Source organism: Notolepis coatsorum, assembly GCF_963971535.1.
Source record: "Notolepis coatsorum genome assembly, chromosome: 10".
Lineage (NCBI taxonomy): Eukaryota > Metazoa > Chordata > Actinopteri > Aulopiformes > Paralepididae > Notolepis > Notolepis coatsorum.
In genome coordinates this window covers 53,114,912-53,135,880 of record NC_140174.1, presented here as the reverse complement: position 1 = coordinate 53,135,880, position 20,969 = coordinate 53,114,912, and the positions used below count along the sequence as shown (strand labels likewise).

Genomic DNA, 20,969 nt, shown 5'->3' with positions numbered 1-20,969 from the left:
TACTGTAGGTCTGGGGAGGGTGTAGACTACCCTACTGTCTACTGTAGGTCTGTAGACCACACCACAGTCTACTGTTGGTCTGGAGAGGGTGTAGACTACCCTATTGTCGGCCTGGTGAGGGTGTAGACTACCCTATTGTCGGCCTGGTGAGGGTGTCGACTACCCTACTGCCTACTGTAGGTCTGGGGAGGGTGTAGACTACCCTACTGCCTACTGTAGGTCTGGGGAGGGTGTAGACTACCCTACTGTCTACTGTAGGTCTGGGGAGGGTGTAGACTACCCTACTGTCTACTGTAGGTCTGGGGAAGGTGTAGACTACCCTACTGTTGGTCTGGAGAGGGTGTCGACTACCCTACTGTCTACTGTAGGTCTGGGGAGGGTGTAGACTACCCTATTGTCGGCCTGGGGAGGGTGTAGACTACCCTACTGTAGGTCTGGGGAGGGTGTAGACTACCCTACTGTAGGTCTGGGGAGGGTGTAGACTACCCTACTGTCGGTCTGGGGAGGGTGTAGACTACCCTACTGCCTACTGTAGGTCTGGGGAGGGTGTAGACTACTCTACTGTCTACTGTAGGTCTGGGGAGGGTGTAGACTACCCTACTGTCTACTGTAGGTCTGGGGAAGGTGTATAGACTACCCTACTGTTGGTCTGGAGAGGGTGTCGACTACCCTACTGTCTACTGTAGGTCTGGGGAGGGTGTAGACTACCCTATTGTCGGCCTGGGGAGGGTGTAGACTACCCTACTGTAGGTCTGGGGAGGGTGTAGACTACCCTACTGTAGGTCTGGGGAGGGTGTAGACTACCCTACTGTCGGTCTGGGGAGGGTGTAGACTACCCTACTGTCAGTCTGGGGAGGGTGTAGACTACCCTACTGTAGGTCTGGGGAGGGTGTAGACCAGGGGCGGGGCTAGGGGTTGGCTACTTGGGCTCAAGCCCTGAATGTTTTCTGAAAAGCCCATAATAATAAAAAGAAAAAAAAAGAAAAAATTGGACAATTAATCATTGTTACATGAAAATATGTTTGCACCAGATTTAGCAGAAGCTAATTTCCATCTGTAGTCTATCCAGCTGCTAACTGTATTTGAGTGAGTTAAGTCTTGGTGTTATGGTAGACTCAGACCTAAGCTTTAAATCACAATCAACAAGACAAAAACATAATTATTCCACCTTAGAAACATAGCTAAAGTACGGCCATTTATAAATCAAAAGGACGCTGAAAACCGGATCCATGCCTTTATCTCAAGCCGACTCGACTACTGTAATGCACTCCTTACCGGCCTCCCGAAAAAATACGATGATAACTATTTTATTGCAATGCACTATTGCATTATTTTATTCTATTTGACTAACTATTTTATTGCACTGCACTAAACAAAGACGCCTATTAACACTTTCAGCGCTGTTTACTGTTACTGTTGAAAGGCCAGCGTGTCATAATCACGGTGAGAGCGTACTTCACTCCCCCTCCTTCTCCCCTCACATTCACCACGCACTCCTCTTCATCCTCCCTTCCATCCACCACGCACTCCTCTTCATCCTCCCTTCCTCCCACCACGCACTCCTCTTCATACTACCTTCCTTCCACCACGGAAGCCTCACGCCCTTATATGGTCAGCATCCCTTCACCTCCCGTCACTCAACCCAGCTGCACTTCATCCCCTGATTCACACGCTGTCAGGCACCTCACTCCTCACAGCTGTATCCCATCCCCTGATGATGAGGACCCTACTTCAACCGGACGACGCTGACCAGAAGTCGTCATGGTGTTAGTATCATTACCTAGGTACGACGCCTCAGTCTGAAGACCTGCTAGGCATCCCTGTGTGATCATCCCTGTACTAACTTCCCTCTCTTGTGCCCAGGACCTCCGTGCCAGCGTGTTCCTGTCTGGACCCCCCTGGAGCTTACAGAGGAGTTCCAGCTCCCTCTCTCAAACACGAAACCGTGTCTCCCGTCTGCAGTGGCACTGGAGTGCGCCTGCCCCGTTATCCCCCTATTCATACCTTTTGTACATTTCTGGATGTAATTCTTGCCTGCTTGGGAATACCATTAAAACCCCTTGAAACGCTCCATTCTCCTCTCCTGTGTTCAGCGATTGGGCTCTGCTTAAAACCCACTCTCACACAGCGCCTTTTAACATGGGGATACGTGGCTGTGTTTGCAGGCCTAAAGCTATATTATATATTATAGCTATGGATCTAATAATATAGTCGATTATCATTGAGTTTCTTCCGGTCAAGATGCAAAAAACAGAAGCCCTCCGTGCTTTGATCGCAACCAACGCCACACACACACGCCCCGATCAGCATGAAGGATTTTTTGGATCAACGCAATACCATAGTCCTTACCTTGACCAGGATCTGTCCCGAAAAGAATATTCCAATTATCTGATTGCCATTCCAAGTACTGATGTCGATCAAGGTGCCAACGTAATCCAGCATTGAACATGAACCCGACCCTCGTCGATGCATGCGTTATAAGCGGTTGGCTTGACCCGAGTAGTTAGACCCCGCCCGCAGGCCGCAGCTCGGCCCAGACACCAAGCCACATCGTTTCAAATGGAGTGCAATAGCGGCCGCAAGGCGTTAGGCGGCGGTATTGGACTTTTGAGATCTCAGACCCATCCCCAGTGATAACACAGGCTGCCGGCATGTCTTTATGAATGGAAATATTGAATAAAAGAAACAACGATGAAAACCCGACTATACTCTGATTTTCGGGGGTCCTGGCACTCAACGTTCGGCGAGTTAACCCTAGATCTTAGATCCTAATATGAAAAACGATGTGATTTAATGTTCTATGTCTTACCTTGACTTTGTCTATTTTGCTGCTATCGATTTTATGCTTTATGTCTGCACTTTATGCATTGCTCTTGATCTGCCAATGTTGTGCTCATTTTATACCTGTCTTTTTTTTACTGCTGTGAAGCACTTTGAGCTGCAATTCTTGTATGAAAGGTGCTATACAAATACAGTGTATTATTATTATTATTATTATTATTATTATTATTATTATTATTATTATTATTATTATTATTATTATTATTATTATTATTATTATTATTATTATTATTATTATTATTATTATTATTATTATTATTATTGTTTGCTTCATTAATTAAAGGGTGTGAATTTAAGTGTTCTCTAGTGCCTTTTGTCCGCTTTAAGGTGGTGGTATAAGTTAAAGGTTGTGGTGTCAAAGTAAAAAAATGCCGTGCCCGCATAAGCCCCGGATCTCCTACAATCCTAAATCCGCCCCTGGTGTAGACCACCTTACTGTCGGTCTGGGGAGGGTGTAGACTACCTTACTGTCGGTCTGGGGAGGGTGTAGACTACCTTACTGTCGGTCTGGGGAGGGTGTAGACTACCCTACTGTAGGTCTGGGGATGGTTTAGACATGCCTCCTCCGATACACGTGGAGTCGCCAGCCGCTTATTTTTCACCTGCCAACTAAGAGCTTCACTGGGAGAGCATAAGGCGTGCAGAGGTTCATGTTATCTCCCCCAGATCCTCTCCCAGCTGAACAGGTGCCCTGACCAACCAGTAGGAGTCGCTATTGCAATGACCAGGACTCATACCCTCACCGCCTTCCCACCCGCGAACACTGACAATTGTGTTATTATTTTTTTTAACTGTGACTTTCGAAACAGGTCTTCTTCTTCTTTTTCTTATTACATTTTTTAACACATATATAAGAATAAATAATCATAATAAATTAGGGATGTCCGATATTATCGGCCGACCGATATTATCGGCCGATATCGGCAGTAAAATGTGATATCGGAAAATATCGGTATCGGTTTAAAAACAAAAAAAAACAATAACAATATTTGTTATATATATATCCAGTGAAATTATTAGTTACCTGAAATTATTCAGTTTTTTGGACGGGGAAACCCTGCATACATCGGTATTGGTTGATATCGGTTGATATCGGTATCGGAAATTAAGAGTTGGACAATATCGGAATATCGGTATCGGTAAAAAAGCCAATATCGAGCATCCCTATAATAAATACATTTCTTTTAATAAATTCAGTGGAATTCTTCAGGATTCATCGGCCAGTCAGTTTGGTATTAGTTGAAGTCAATTCATAGATTTCCCACGCCTTATTTCCTCAAAGATAATAAACACATCTCTGGTAAAATAGATTAGATTTAACAAAGTCCTTCTGCATAATTGCATGTGGAAATCAATTTATCGATTAGTCGACAAATCGTATGATTTTTAGACCGACTACAATCTATTTAGTTTAGTGGAGGACAGCCCCCCTGGAGTCTGTGGGGCGTAGAGTAGACTGACAGACGGACTGACTGACAGCCGATTCTGTCTCTGTAGGTGTTGTTAGTGGTAGAATAATGTCTCCCCCCCCCCCCCCCCCCCGTTTCATGAATAGAGCTTCACTCCCCTTAACTCAATATGCTGCCTCAGCCAGTCTCCCACAACCACCCCATTCATAAAACCGTGGGGCTGAAAATCTCTGCGTGTGTGTGTGTGCATGCGTGCGTGTGTGCATACATGCATGCACCAGTGCTCACATGCGTGCGTAGGTGGATGAGTGCATGTTGAGAGAAATGACCCATTCACTTATATAAACAATTGCATGTAAGCACACTCTCTCTCACGCGCATGCACACACACACACACACACACATTGAAGAAGTATTGCCTCCCTGTAGCGGATATTATCCATGCATATCTGGCAGTCACCTGGCTGTTTTTGCAGGCTTGTTGCGTAGCAGCTGTATTGTGGAAAGTGGAGGACACAGGGCTGCATACTTCTTTCTAGGGGGAGAGTGAGGGAGCCGGGCAGGGAGGGGTTCACCAGTCCCTCCCTAGGGGGAGAGTGAGGGAGCCGGGCAGGGAGGGGTTCACCAGTCCCTCCCTAGGGGGAGAGTGAGGGAGCCGGGCAGGGAGGGGTTCACCAGTCCCTCCCTATACTCACTCCAAATACGGCCTGATTGGACCAGCTCAGAACCAAAGTGGGACCCGAGAGCAATGCAACCCAAATGAGAGAGAAGGAGAGGCTGTAAATCCATGACTAGGCAGTAAGATCACAGCCGGAGAGACTCTCTCTCTCTATTTCTTTATCCCATTTCTATCTCCCTCATTTCTTTACCCCCCTTTACTTTACTTTATCTCCCCACCCTCTCTATTATTTATCTGTAAAGAACTGTAAAGGCATCTATAGCCACAACTTCCTATATAATTACTACAAGGCACAAACCTAAACAATCGACCCACACAGCTCAGAAATCACTGGATTACCGGTAGTTCACATCTTGGAACACTCAATGTGTGTAGAGGATAGAGAGAGAGAGAGAGAGAGAGAGAGAGAGAGAGAGAGAGAGAGAGAGAGAGAGAGAGAGAGAGAGAGAGAGAGAGAGAGAGAGTGAGAGAGAGAGAGAGAGTGAGAGAGAGAGAGAGAGAGAGAGAGAGAGAGAGAGAGAGAGAGAGAGAGAGAGAGAGAGAGAGAGAGAGAGACAGACAGACAGACAGACAGACAGACAGACAGACAGACAGACAGACAGACAGACAGACAGACAGACAGACAGACAGACAGACAGACAGACAGACAAAAGCCAAGAGAGAGAGCAAGAAAAAGAGTGAAAAAGGGAAAAGAGAGAGGGGGGGGGCAACGACAAAGAGTGAGAGAGAGATAGGACGGGAGGGAGGGTTAAGGGTGTTCAGAGTTTTAAATTGGGCTTAGTTTGTACTGGCACAGGAAGGGAGGGAGGGGTCTAAAGCATCCACTTGGAGAAAGAGGGGGGGGGGGGCAGTCAGAATGGGGAAAGCTGTAGTACTGTAGGCCTTTTTTATGAATGAAGACTGAAGAAGAAGGAGGGAGGGAGGGAGGGAGGTTAGGAGGGAAGGAGAGGCACACTTCCTCTTACGCTGAGAAGAAAATGTATGAATGGGTCACATCTCTCGGGTTGCTCCAAGTGTAAACAACATACTTGGCCAAAGAAGACGTGCTCTGCACACCATTGTATGCCTCGGCCGACTTGAAAAAAAGAAAAGAAAAAAAACATTCTTTGATTGAGTTTGTCCACATACGACGTGTGTCCACTGTCCACATGCCTTTAGTGTCACAGGCTCTGTTTTAATGGTACAAATGTTATTTTGTTCTTAACATAGGTGACTTTTTAACACGCATTGAAAATGTGATTGACGTCTCTCGCTGTGTTCCTACCGTGCAGGCAAAAAACAGACAATGGGATCTGTCCGACAACTTCATGTCAGACGAGACCCCCCCTCCCCGAAGGTCAGTCAATCAAACACAACCTCCCCACCACCACCTCCTCCTCCTCATCTTGACTCAAGTGAGCTGAAAGTCACTTCATTTTTTCCCTATACTTCAGTTAGTTTATTTTTTTTCAATCGCATTATTTGAAGGGGAAAGTAGGCTATATTGTGCCGTTATCACCAACGGCTCAATTAGCTTTAAGCACACAACGGGCAGGTCAGCAGGCATGTACATGCTGCGTGTTTACATAACCTTCTCTCAATGGCAGTTTTGCAGACAGAGCACACGCTTGTTAGCCGTTAGTGGAGGGAGAGTGGAGGAGATGAGATAGATATACCAGATGTGCAGGTATTGCACAATCCATGGTTCCCCCCCCTCTCCCCACTCCTTGATCTAGGATTCCGACATGTTCTGAGCTTTTCTGTTTCTCTATCTCTCTCTGTCTCTTTGTCTTTGTCTTTGTCTCCCTCCCTCCCTCCCTCCCTCCCTCCCTCCCTCCCTCCCTCCCTCCCTCCCATCGACTCCACACCCAAACAGGTAACAACCTGACTCAAGAGAGTAAACAACCACGTTTAATTTTACCACAGTGCCTTTTTTTTTCTCCAACCGTTTTTTTCCATTACATATTTTGGTCACCTGGGATTAGGGCTTTTATATTCTCTCTTCAAGTTTTTTTTTCCTGCCACAGTTTCCAAAACATGTGACTCACCTGTTGTTTAAGAGGGCCACATTACACGCCCAGCGCATTAAGGGAATAAACCACTGATGGGAAAAATAGATAAAGCCCGACGGGCTTCAATAGACCCCCTACAGGACCGTCCGCAAAATACGCAGATGAATATATTTATGGTGGCCTGTCAGCTCGTGTTTCCTCGTCCGAGGGAAACTGAATAGAGAGACGCTGTGACCGGACTGGCCGGCCATTGACTGCCAACAGCGGGGGCACTGTCTGTCAACGCGGGCGTGTCTCTACTGCATATAAGTGAGCTGTCCATCAAACCTGATCCCCCCCCTGACCCGGCGGATCATACCGGGGTCAACCGTGAGCGGGGATCCTGGCAGCTGATTGGCTCGTGGGCTAGGGGGTTAAATAGACACGACCCCCCGCGTGACCCGGGGTTCATCCCCATTTCCTCCACCTCATTGTGGGCCGCCAGACGGAGACAATGTCCTACAGGGGCATGTGTCACCCGGGGGGGGGGGGGGGGACGCTTGTGACTCAAGGGGTAATTAGATCACACAACATTTACACACAAAAGCTGTGCGGGGTTCGCATCGGAGGAAACACCTTTGATTTGAAAGTAGCTGCCAGTTTGACTTTTTTCAGGGGGACTTTTGATTTTCCTTTCAATCAAAAGTCTCTGCCGATGTCACTGTTGTTATTGTGAATGGAGAAGTCCATGGTCCTATGAAAGCATTTAAATAGGCCACGAAGGACCTGTTTGAAGACTGCCACACACACACACGCACGCACGCACGCACGCACACACACACACACACACACACACACACACACACACACACACACACACACACACACACACACACACACACACTCACAAACACACACACACATACAGTTCCTGGATCTCTATTGTTAAGTCATACAAGGAGAAAGGGAAACCCATTCAAATGGCAGCCGCTCAGATGTGTGGCCCAGGAATTTGCTTTTCCATTTTACACCTTCCGACGCAAACAATGGGCCATCTTTGTACCTGAACCCTGAATGATCTTTTACTGGTTTCCTGGGCTGTGCCCATTCAGCTTTTCAAAGCCATGCAAATGGTGGCGGCACAATGCTGGCATCCAAATTCACCCATGATCACTAGGTCATGTGGGCTTTGGTGTCTCCACGAATGCTTTGTTTACCGACGAAGAGATTACTGTAACATCGCCAGTAATAAAAGAATCTCCACCCAAGCCTCTGGCAGTTTCACAAACCTAAATCTGAACCCATAGCGCTAGTTTCGCTCCCACGCATAAGCATACATACATACAGATAATGCATATGGGTAAATCTAGGGGTGTAGTGATCTCAATACAGAATTGAACATTTCAAAGAGATTTATGTTCAATGCTGTTTATCGAAATTGTTATTAGATTTTCCATCTCTCGTTCTTTTCACAGAATAAAAGATTCAAAATGGTTTACATCCGATACAGTGTATCAAAACAGTATCGTTGATTTTCCTTCTCTCAAGTTTCTCATTTTACCCCCTGTCTGTCATCTAAACCAATAGTCATGTTTATAATCTTTTGTGAAATAATGATTATTTTTAATCTAAAGCTCTAAAGTGAAATAGTCTGAAAAGTTTGGTCTCTTTAACACGTAAAGAATCTAAATTCTAAATTGTGACCTTGAATCGAAATAATTCATATAGAGTCTTGAGAATTTGTATCAGAAAATGTGACCATTACACCCCTAGGTGAAGACACACACAATTAGTACAGACAACACATGAACACACAATTAGAATTCTTAAGATGCGACACACACATTTAAAGTGTTTACTTACAGTTCTCAGAGTGGAAATCAGGAACAAACTGCTCATCGCTGTCAGGAACTTGAGCTGAAAAGAAAAACAATACATGAGATGAGTATGGTAATGATATCTGAAGGCAGAAACTATATGTTTCTAATAAAACATTCTGAAGGCAGAAACTATATGTTTCTAATAAAACGTTCTGAAGGCAGAAACTATATGTGTCTAATAAAACGTTCTGAAGGCAGAAACTATGTTTCTAATAAAACTACCTGAAGGAAGAAACTATGTTTCCTATAAAGAAATGTTCTGGAGGTTGCTGAAGCCACCAACGATATATGTTTCTCATCAGACTTTCTGAAGGCATAAACTATGTTTTCAATAAAACATTTTGAACGAGGAAACGCTCATGTTTCCTAAACAACTTTCAGGAGGAAACAACTATATGTTTCTTTACAATCCTCTCCTGTATGGGGTCAGACTTTCTCCTCCATGGCATTGAAACCTGAATCACAGACCTGCCTAGCCTCTGTCTATCTAAGCCAGCTTCACCTTCCAGCGTTTGCAGTGGCTAGCACTTTTCTATTAAGATCAATACACCATGGTCACAGTGGGAACAGAGCCCTTGGACACCATCACGAACACATCTAATAAGTCTAATGGTTCATCTAAACTAAATTTTAAACCCTCTCTGTAGCACCAATACAACAGTGTAGGAATATATTTACCTGCTAGGCCAACCTAATCTTTGATATCCACGTATGATAGTATAGTATATTCCGGGCTCGAGTAAAGCTTACATCTGACTAGACGTTTTCTGATCTAAAAATTGCTCTCATTTATCAGGTGTATTCATACAACATTTAATTCCAAAGATGCATTTTGATTGGATGGGAGATATTCCACGAGTTGGTCATATGCTGCCTTAAAATGGAACTCGAGTACACAATGTGCTTGGTGTTTGAGCGGTTGAGGTCGTGAGGACACTTCACAATAGGGGTGTAACGATGGGACCTCACAACGATTAAATTCGATTACGATTCTTCAGGCAACGATTCAATGCATCATGAAATCTCTTCATTTGACCACGATTCGATTAGATACATTTTCAGTTAATTCCCCAAACAATTTTGAATACGCAAATGTGGCTGGGGGAACTGATTCACTCAGCATATGAATGGACTATAGGTAAAAAAATAAAAATAACATAAAGAAAAACCTTTTTAATATTTTTCTTACTCTCGATTAATTTCGATTATAATCGATTCTAACATTTTCAAATCGATGCAGTTGAATCGTCACATTAGAATCGATGCATTTCGATGCATCGTTACACCCCTAGTTGCTAGGGAACAGGGCGATGCGGCTTGAGGCCGCTGAGGCTAATGACTTAGCTAACTAAATGCCAATTCATAATGACGGAGGAAAAAGACGAGACCATTGGTAATATGAAAATGTTCTAAAGAATTATTATTAATTTACTAAGAAAGACAAAAATGTACAATAATTCCACGGCAAAACAAACTTCCATGGGCTTTTTCTTTTTTAGAACGCCATCACCACGTCACAAGTTGTGAACTAACAACGTCACGAATACCACAACATTGGGTCGTTCATATCCATGGACTCTTCTTGTGAACACGATAAACATGGCTCCATTTGAAGGCAGTGATCATCACAGTATAGCACTGATGCCTGACAACTTGAGCAGTATCACTCCACTTCTTTACAATGAATTTGCCTAAATCACAACGCTTGCACTCGCTAGCTACACATCTTCGGTTGCTCCAAAGAAACAACCAGATTAGTTAACATTACCGGCTTAAAGGACAACATGGATTTGCATGTGAGTTTCAATTTATTTAGTCGTGATGGGACAACTGAAAAATGGATAAATCTAAGGGAGGAGGATGAGCCAAAGGCAGAGGAAGAGTAGACAGGCAGCAGTATTGGCTTTGGGGTGGATCACCTTGAACACAGAGATGCTGGGCAACAGAGAACTATGTTTTCTTGGTGAAGGACCAACATAAATGTCTTGAAACAAACCTAAAGCTTCTGTCGCTGTTTAGGCCAATGCTGTAAACAATTATAAATAATGTTATATAAAAGCAATAACATACGTGAGGTCATGCTTTAATCATGATTATTGGCACTGGTGTGCTGTGGTCGTAGGACCTGTAGGCCTGTTATTACACAATCTTCTACCAGTAGATTCTTTCATATTGCCATATCAACATGAATTTGAGATGTTGACCACAATGCAACAAGGATAAAAACAGAAACCCTATTGGTCTTCAATGTTTATGATTTTAGCATGACAGCTGTTACTGTATCTGGATGGACTCCATTTTGAATAGAGCCGTAAACAGTGCTTTGTGAGGCCTTCATTCGGCGTAGTGACCCGAGTTGACAAATGACCATGAAAGCCTGGGTTGATTTAAGGCCGTTAAGAGGAGCACTTACAGTGGAGACAGGGTTACTGTCACTCACAGACTGCCTATTGAACTGAGCTGAGGAGGACGGATCAATATGGAGGTAAAGACGCCCTTCCTCTTCCTCATTCCCAACAATGGATCCCACGCCAGACGGTCACTTTGAAAACCGAACCGACGGGATATCTTCAGGAATGCACTTGTGTGAAATTGCGACCGTCATGGGTGAAACGTGTAAATCTGCCAGGTCTGTGTTGTTTACCAGTGCATGTATATGTTTCCATCACAGACAAACACACACAAATAGACTAAACAGGGTGTTTCCAGTTTGACAAGAGATGAAATATGTTAAGTAGCACTGGCTCAACTGGCCGGCTGCACCGTTGTGACCACCCTAGTGCTTGTCTAAAGGAATTCCTAGTCGACTAGCAGTCATGAGATTTTATCTACTAATCCACAAGCTGATTTAGTAGAGAAATCTGTAAAGTTGAGTTTCCCCACACAGCAGGGACGTGCACAGGACTTTAGAGGGGCAGGTGCTCAAAGGCTGAAAAGGGCACTACACTTGCGTGTATATATTAACCGAGCGCGCGTAGCGCGCAAGCATGATTTTTAAGGGCCCTTTTCGGGCGGGGGCCCCCTTTTTATGCTTTTTGGGGGGTTTTGGTGATCAAATATTGAATATTGAACTATAATAATCAGTGCAGGAGCTCACTTATCCTTGAAAGACACTTTTATCACTGACTTAAAAGGCCCATACATCTCCATAAATGTTCAGGGGGGAGGGAATAAGTGCTTACCCTACAGACCCCAAGAAGTGCTGTATATTCTGTATTGTTTAATATAAATGCATTTTTTATTCCAATCCCGATTTGTATTTGAGATTCCCAAATCCCATCGGACTTGACTTCTTCGTGTCCCTCAATGAGTGTAATACCAGCATTCAACTGTATGCGCCACAGCGGTTTCTATCATCATCATCATCATCACCACCCACGCTATGCATAAAATATATAGGTCCGCGGAGAGGCACGCTGAGGAGGCCGTGCAAACTGCAATGAAATATGGGGCATCTCTCTCTCTTTACCTAATATTTTGATTCTATCGTGACATTTTTCAGTTGGAAGGGAAGTCTATATGCGTAACGGTAAAAAGATTTTTTTTTTCTTTTTCAAAAAGGGCACTTTTTTGATGAGGCTCAAAAAGGCAGGTGCTCAAGCACCCCTTGGCCTCTATGTGTGCACGTGCCTGCCACACAGTATCATGCAGAAGGATGTCTTTAAATCGTGTACCAGAGATGTCCTCTGAATGCCCCAGGTCTCTAGTTTGTAGTTGTGAGGTTTCACGAGGCTGTGATTATCCTAGAGGTCACAATAGGTCATTTTATACAGTGAGGTAAAGTTTAAAGAAATTGTCTCACTTAGGCGGCTGGGTGGCGTAGCGGACACTGCGCTCGTCACCAACGCAAGAGACACCGGTATCGAATCCGGCTGTCAGCGTTGCCTCCGGCTTGTACCGGCCGTCATACTGACTCAATTGGCAGAGTTAGCGGGAGGGAAGTCGATGGGTGGTAGTCTGGTCGTTGTGAAAAGCGACTCCTACAGGTCGGTTGGGGCGCCTGCACAGCAGAGACAGGAAAAATGGCGAGGGCAGTGTGAGCCTCCCACACGTTACACCTCGCCAAATAAGAGTCCGCGCTGGCAGGTGAAAAGATGTGACTGGCTGCCTCCACATGTATCAGAGGGGACATGTGATAGGCTTCTATCCTCCCTACAACCGGCCAGTGGGGGGCACATGCGAGCAACAATCAAGACAGGGAAGGGGAGAATTGGCACGGCTAAAATTGGGATGGGAGAAAAAATAGAAAAAGGAGGAGAAAAAGTGGATAAAAAAAAAAGAAATTGTCTCACTACAATGAAATGGCTGCTATGGGGAGTAAGATCATCACACATGAATACAGTTGAGCTCATTGGCTGCACAAGAGTCTCAGCCTTCCAATCACCCAATCCATGCAGTTCAAAGACTATTGAGGGATCCATTACGCAGAAATATTAAAATACACAATTTTTTTAATGGGTCGAAAATAACACAGTAGCATAAAGTGGGTATGTCTATAAAGGGGAGACACGTGGAACTATAGAATAGAACATAGAATTCAGATATCTAGAAGTAAGAGGTCAAGTGACCCCTTTCGAAAATTGCCATGCCAATTTTTCCCTCGCCAAAGTTTAGCCCCACGTCCTGACCAGCTAGAGTGACATGGCCGGTACCAATGGAATCTAAGGTCGTCTAGTTGCACAAGATCCCAGTATCTTCACTCTAGCTTCAAAACCGGGCCCACTACAGCCTCCGAAAGACAGTAATGTCCATCTCTTACGGTTAAGTGTGAAAAAAGCATAAATAAACGAGTAATTGACATTAAAAAAGCTACTAAGAGAGGCCACCTCTTGACTCCCCTTTCTCCCAAACTGAAGTTGTACAGCGGGCATTCTCTGACTATCTAGAGAAGGGCTCTGGTATTTGTCACCTGCTTTGAAGCCTTTGAGGAATCGATCTTAAGGTCAAACCACAAGTGCGGGAGGAACGAGGAAACTAAGGAGACCAAAGGCAGGAGGGGAAGTGGGGGTGCGTCAGGGGCAAGTTAAGGTTAAAGTACTACTTAGATCTTTTGTCATGTGGCCATTATCTATAGTGTATTAATGATGTGTTGTCTGCAGCAGCCCCTAATCACAGTGCAAAGATATGACCCCCCTACCTCTCTTGTCAGGCAGTTACTCTTAGCTACTGTTTTTACATCATGCTATAATATCAGTTACAATGCACTGAGGCATAATATTAGCATTCCGGTACTACAATGTATGCCACTCAGAAACAATACTCTGAGCTCATAGTAAATACAGATTTTCAAAAATAGATATATGTACACAGATGGATATAGTATGGGCGGGTATGTATTTGGTTCGGAGATAGAGTTACCTAGTGGTTTTGCTGTGGATATAATATTTCCCATATAGTATCGATGTTTCTGTTTATGCTTTCATAATGAGAGGCAACTTTGTTCATTTGGGCTCTAACTGAATTAGTGCAGTTGCTCATGCACAGCTCCAGGTGCAGTTGAGCTATAGACAGCCACCATTGTATGGGTCCTTTTTTATTTTTTTTTGCAGGAATCCAAAGTCCATTCACAATTGTCCTTTGGTGCGCAGGACTTTGAACCACAAACAGGTCAGAAAAGCCCCCTCGTCGGACTGCCAATGTCCCGATAGGGGGTGAAGAGGTAAAATTCACCACCCACTGGTCTATAAGCACGCAGGGATTTTGGTTCACTGTCCTCAGCTTTAGTGTGCTAACCCTAAACCTAGAGAAAAGCCAGGGCCAGCAACCTTTAAAATCTGGCGCCAGTCCAGCTAAAACGTTTTTGTTGGGGTTTTTTCTAAAGTGTTTCCATCGCTCGGGCCTAGCACTTACGTCATGGTACAAGTTAACTAGTAGGGAAAAGTTGATGGCTATCATTAAATATCACGGACCCAATCTGGCCTCGTAATAGCCAACGAAAACAAAATGGCAACACACTGCGGGTCCCTCAACATCCTCGGCTCTCTCCACATGATTGTGTGACACCCGGCTCTGTGGCGAGGGACGCCAAAGTCATTTCTAGGGCTGTTGTCCTCGAACGGAGAAAGTCTGGTTCAACTAATAGTCATAGGACTTTGTTGACTCGTCCATTAGTTGATTTAATTGACAATTTTTTTTTTTTTTTTTTAGATCATGCAGAGGGACCTCTTTAAATCTACCACTTTTCAGGGAAATAAGTCGTAATAACATTCAGCACAGGGGAAAGAAAACATTAAAAAACAACTAATTTACTTGTAGATTCTCGGTCCACTAAGACCGAACTGACCAATGAATTGACCCGTGGGACACTAGCCCCCTAGCCGTTCCGAGTAGAATTGAAAATCAGAACAGAGCCTCCCTGTAAAGAATCACCAGCCATATTACAGTACTTCTCTCGTTTCCTCCGCTGAAAAGTGGCAGGTTCACAGAGGCCACGGTGTACCCGTGCCAGCGCAATGTGAATGTGACCTCACCCCAGCCCAGAGTGGATGAACTAAACCCAGCTGAGAGTTCAACCTCACTGGCCTTCTCGCCCCCCACTTCATCTACTCTCTACGGCTTCCGCAAAACCACGAGATGCAGCGTGAAAAAAGAACCAACAGGGAGAGAGAGAGAGAGAGAGAGCGAGAGAGAGAGAGAGGGGAGAGAGACAGAGAGAGGGGGGATGAGAGAGAGAAGGAGGATAAAGGAATAAAGAAAGAAAAAGAAAGCAAGGCTGTGAGCCGAAAGACGAAAAGAGGAAATAAGAAATTCAAATCCACTTTCTTTCTTGTAGTCCTGCCCCTGCTTCCTGTGCAGGGGAAACCGGATGATGGCGTCTTGGAGCACGTTCAGATAAATGACATTGATTTCTTATATAATGCCGCGTCCTGTTGCTTGCTATACGGTAATACCATTACCCCCTTTTAACTTTTCAGGCTCTTTTGCCCCTGAGGAGCAGGATAAAGCTGTTTTATGAGACTGAGCAGAGGCCAATATTTAGCCCAGTGTATCAAACAATCAATCATTTCCACTAGTTTCAACATGTCTAAAATGGAACAGGCCACAGACCCAAAAAAAAGAAAAAAAAAGGAAGTAGAAGAAGAAAAAAAAAACATTAAGGATGTCTGAGCGTCAGAGCAACTGGCTCGCAGACAAGATCACAACCCCGGTGCTTAGTGTGGTGTGTGTGTGTGTGTGTGTGTGTGTGTATGTGTTCAGTGTGAGAGTAGGCCACATACAGTATATAGCAATCTTTGGAGAAGGCCTATGTACAGTTTACGTTTATGCGGCTTCAATGTGTTTTGTTTGTTTATTTATTTATATGTGTGTTCGTATTGGTTGAGAGCGTCACGCCTATATTAAGTATATGTTTATGTGGCTTCAAAATGTGTTTGCTTATGTGTGTGTGTTCTTATTGGTTGAGAGTAGGCCTATGTAAAATATACATTATGTATTTTCCTATTTGTGAAAATAACCCACCTAGTATGTACAGATGCCTGTGTGCATACATTTCAAAACATGTTTGCATGTCTGTGCGTGTCTGTTCTTTTTGGTGAGAGTACACCTATATACAATGTACACTTATGTGGCTTCAAAATGTGTGTTTGTGTGTACACGCATATGTGTGTGTGTGTGTGTGAGAGACAGAGAGAGTGTGCATTTAGGTGTGTGTGAGTGTGAGTGTGTACGCGATGGAGTACGCTCGCTAACGTGTGTGTACGACTGCGCATGCATGTGCATCCGATTTGCTTCCAGGAACCCTTTGTCAGGCACTTTGAGATGCAAGTCAGCACAAGAAGCAAAGTGCACCTACAGACGCACGTTCCCCTCCATTCTACCAGGCACCTTGAATGGCTTTTTTTTTTCTCAATGAGAGCTCCTGGGCGGAGCCAGCCAATGAGAGATCCTGGGTGGAGCCAGCCACTCTCAAGTCATAAAAAAATAACTTGAAGGCCAATGAGACAAGATGTGACAAGCTCCTGAACTCTAGCCATTTACCACTTTTCAGTTCCTCACTCTGTTTTTCTCTCCATCTAATACCTCTCTCTCTTTCTCTCTCTCTTCTCTTTAACTACCCTTCTTTCTCCATCTACCACCCGCCCTCTCTCTCTTTTCTCTTTCTGTCTACCTCTCTCCCCCTCTTCCATTCTCCTTGGCAGTAAACTCCCTCCAGCATACCCAGTCTTGGTGAATCCCTCTCAACCACAATCAGTCATGATAAGGTCTTTAATTAATGCAACAGGAAAGGAAAGGTCTTAACCAGGGAAGCAGAAAAACAAGCCAGTACTTATAGGGTTAAGTAACACTTTGATAAAGTTACACACTGCCAACTTCCAATTTTTTTTTCTCTCTCTCTTTTTTCTCTCTCTCTCTTCCTCTATGACACACCACTATGCCACCACCGTTGGCAACGGCAACACAACAGCACCTAACATCCCGTCTGCACGTTGAGCTTTTTACAGCCAACTCTGAATACAAATAAATGTCAGTCAAACAATCACACACTGAAGCAGGTCCCATTGTCTGGTGGTTTTATTGCTGTTGGCTCTGTCTTTCTCTGTCTTTCTCCATCAGACGGTGTGAAGTGAACTTGCTCATTTGACGCTGGAGAATAGGTGAGGAGCCCGAGGTAGATAAGAGCATTGTTTCGCCCCGCGTTATAAACAGTAGCCGGCAGGGAGTGGGCCCTGGTTTGAGTGGCTTGCTCAACTCAAGAAGGCATGACCTCGCTTCCCCATTTTCCTCTGATTGCATCTGCTCGACTTCCCTGGCTGGTATATAGATGACTCAAGATACAAGAGTTTTATTTGTTACATACATACACAAGACATGTAGTCACATGTAGGAGGGCCAATAATAGGGATGCTGTTTGAAATCTTATCCATGAGAGAAGAAATTGTTATGAGTTAATCGACATAAGCAATGTCCTGTTCTTGGAAATATTAAGAAATCCTCTTTGGTCACAACAGATCTGCACCACTGGCACCCACTCACCTATTTCCTCACTACCATCAATTATAAACAGCAACGGAATATTTACCCTGCATATTATTCATAGTATTCCACGGCAGACAGCGTGTCTGCAAACAACAGGTGATTGAAATCAACTATGAATGACAGCCGTGACCAATGAGCTGTGGCATTGCACCATATTGATCAGCAACCCACATCACAAGAACACTATGAATGAAATGACGTTTCTATCGCATCCAAAAACAGTGTGACTTAATCTTGCAAGATTGCAAGAATTGTGAACATTTGGTGACTTGATATGGCCCTCTTAATTCTGTAAAGGGAGCGACACAGAAACAAACAAATCTTTTTTTTTACTGGGCCAACCAATAATGAACTATAGTAAAACTATGCTATTTCTGTGTTTTGTGTGTACTAAATACAATAATAGGCTAATACCATAGTATTCTATGGTAAAACCACAGGAATACTATAGTGATTCATATAGTGATCCTTACATTTTTATATTATTCCATTATGGAAATACTATGGTAAATCACAACAGTATTTCTGCGATAAATCTAAAGTGTGTATGAAAGAGGAACGCTGCAGTTAATTTTCCACATTGGGAACTACTCTGCCGGTGCTCAGGTTTATCATTACATGACTCATAGTTCAGCATTGTTGTCCTGTCTTGACATATAATAATTGCCCCATTAGAGCTCACGTCAACGTCGTGCTTTATAAAGTCTACAAGCTGACAATTGCCTGCCCGACTGGGCTCCCATTTCATCGCTATTTATCTTGAGTGACACAAGCCAAACACACTGTTTGTTTGCTTTGGCTGTCGGCTGGCACGCAGACTTCATGCCAACATGGCCAAAATAGGACATGTTTCAAAGCTAATAATGTCCGGTCTGTGTTCACTCTAGCTGGACAATTTTTTTTCTTCTTTTGGTCTGTTGCGTGGTTTATGAGCATGTGTGTTGCATCAGATAGTTCCCCCCCCCCATCTCCCCACAAGACTCTACTGAAACTTCAACCCTCCTAAACTGTAAAGGTCATTTTTTTTTTTTTTTAACCAGAGGATTGCTTGCTACGCCCAGAAGCAGACTATAACCACTGCATTAAAAGTGAAACATAATTCAGAAAACCACGAAACCAAAGTACTCGTAAAACCTTTGGATACCATCTTACAGTAAAATGCTGCATGGTTACGTGCAAATATGTTTAGGAAAATCTTTGATTCAGGCATTATGACAAAGGGTGCAAGGGCAGGCTTGTTCTATACTAAATAACCATGATGGAAATAAATGGCCATATAGCTCACTATAATAATACCTATAACTATAGTGTGTGGATTCAAATTTATGTATCTCTCATATTTGCTCAGGTTTTTTGTGTTTCCACTTTTCTAGCTATATATATTATTCAACCTGGTCATATCTACACAAATGAAGCAACATGCATGCAGCATCCCCCCTCTGCAAAGTGCAAATTAAAAGTAAATGCTGCAAGGCAAGTCTCACCTTCCGTGAGCCATGTCTCCTGGAGTTGGCTTAAATCCTGAAAGAGGTCTGTAAAAAGACAAGAGAGAAAGACGTGATTAACCTTCACACAGTAACGATAAGATCAAAGATCCTGAGGATCATTACTCACTGCTAGTGCCCTCACTTACTCATGGTGAAGGGGGCTAGTTAAGTATTTGTCATATGTTGTCCATAATGTGAATGCAGTGGATCTTAGTGACTGTAGCTTTGTTATGATTAGGCTGGGTAGACTACTGAGGTAAACCTGTAAAAGAGACCAGAGGCCACTGTGAACCTCCTTTGTGTTCTTACTTTACCTTCAGATTCCTGAGGGGGTAATTCCGTGTCCATGTATTTCCTTTTCGCTGCCATCAACAGTCTATTTAGGGGCCCATGTCCTTGCGACTTCTGCAGAACACCAGAAATAAACTATAGAAGTGAGAAAAACACATTTACAGCATCTCATGTAAAGACAGGTCATGCCTGACTAATAGCCCATTTTGATCTCATTAAACTGATCCATAAAGGACCAGTCAGCACTTAACCATATTGCACTATGCCAATAATAGTGAGGAATATGATGACAATAATAATAATAATAATAATAATAATAATAATAATAATAATAATAATAGTCTACTAACAACATAACTTGTGTTTATTATTTTGTTTTTATATAGTCATGTCATAAGCTCAGATACAAATCTATATAGCAGCTATAACAAGGTCTAAGACCAAGCTTGTAAAGAAAACAGCACAACAAAAATAAGTCTCCCAATTGTAAGACGCAGTCTTGGAAAAACAAACGCGCTCTTAGCGCCTGAAGTAGTGACCATTTGGCACAAAGTGACACGTTATTCTACCAAAGCGGCACCTTGACAAACAATGTAAAATGCAATATTTACTATGGTTTTAGTCGTTGCAAGACTTTTGTAGATCTCATGATAGTGTAAAGCGAACTGATAAATAGTTTCCATCGCGCACACTGCTACTTCAACACAAAACTCGTGCAGGGGACGATCGAACGAGAAAGCCCGGTAGCTAAATCATCAAATGTATAGGCAAAGAATGTGGAAATAATAGGAGTTCTTCCATACGTACATTTGCTAAAGTGTAAGGCACTTGCTGGTCCAAATATCCATCCATCTTATAATCCATCCGTTAACCGTTTGTGGTCATTTAGGCTGAGTGTGAGTGAGATCCACGCAGCCTGCAGGGAGAGGGAGAGGGGACAAGGGCTGCGCTAGTTGTGAATGGAGCTGCGAGGAGGCTGCATGTATAATGAGCTCCATTCACAAAAAAATGCCGAGGGGAAGCGATGGCGAGTGATTACCCAGCGGGCTGCTGCCCTCTTTACCGCTAGAGCCTGTTTTTTTTGCTTTGCTTGTGTGATAGACAGACAGCTACGTCCGTCTACCACAAGATAATAAGTACAGGCATAGTTTCAAAAAGAATACACCCTGCTTTATGTTTCCCCCCTGAACTTATCACGTGCAACCTTGTTTAGACTTTATACAGATTTATGTTGTGGTCTCTACAAAAAAAATGAAGCTGTTACAGCTATAGCCTATAAAAACACTGACACAGCACATGGAAACCAATGATTGAATAACAACAGCCTATTTTCCTGTAACGCCGCGTACCATCATTCATAGCCTAACTTCTGCACACATTTCTAGGCTTCCCTTGGCTTTGAGGTTCAGGAAGCGCCACGAGAGGAAGCTATGGCG

General features: G+C 43.8%; 1 protein-coding gene across 3 annotated transcripts in view; it reads right to left on the bottom strand.

The window, feature by feature from the left end:
* The window catches only part of etv4 (ETS variant transcription factor 4), a 62,963-nt gene extending 42,414 nt beyond the window's left edge, over positions 1-20,549 (bottom strand). The window contains exons 1-4 of one of the 3 annotated variants that reach the window (XM_084323724.1): positions 20,341-20,549; positions 19,557-19,668; positions 19,240-19,287; positions 8,763-8,816 (exon numbers count right to left, since the gene is read on the bottom strand). In XM_084323724.1, the coding sequence (XP_084179850.1) occupies positions 8,763-8,816; positions 19,240-19,287; positions 19,557-19,668; positions 20,341-20,397 (271 nt within the window). In that variant the 5' untranslated portion in view covers positions 20,398-20,549. The remainder of the gene's footprint in view (positions 1-8,762; positions 8,817-19,239; positions 19,288-19,556; positions 19,669-20,340) is intronic. The other 2 variants (XM_084323725.1, XM_084323726.1) reach the window with 2 other exon arrangements.
* Positions 20,550-20,969: the final 420 nt, after the last annotated feature.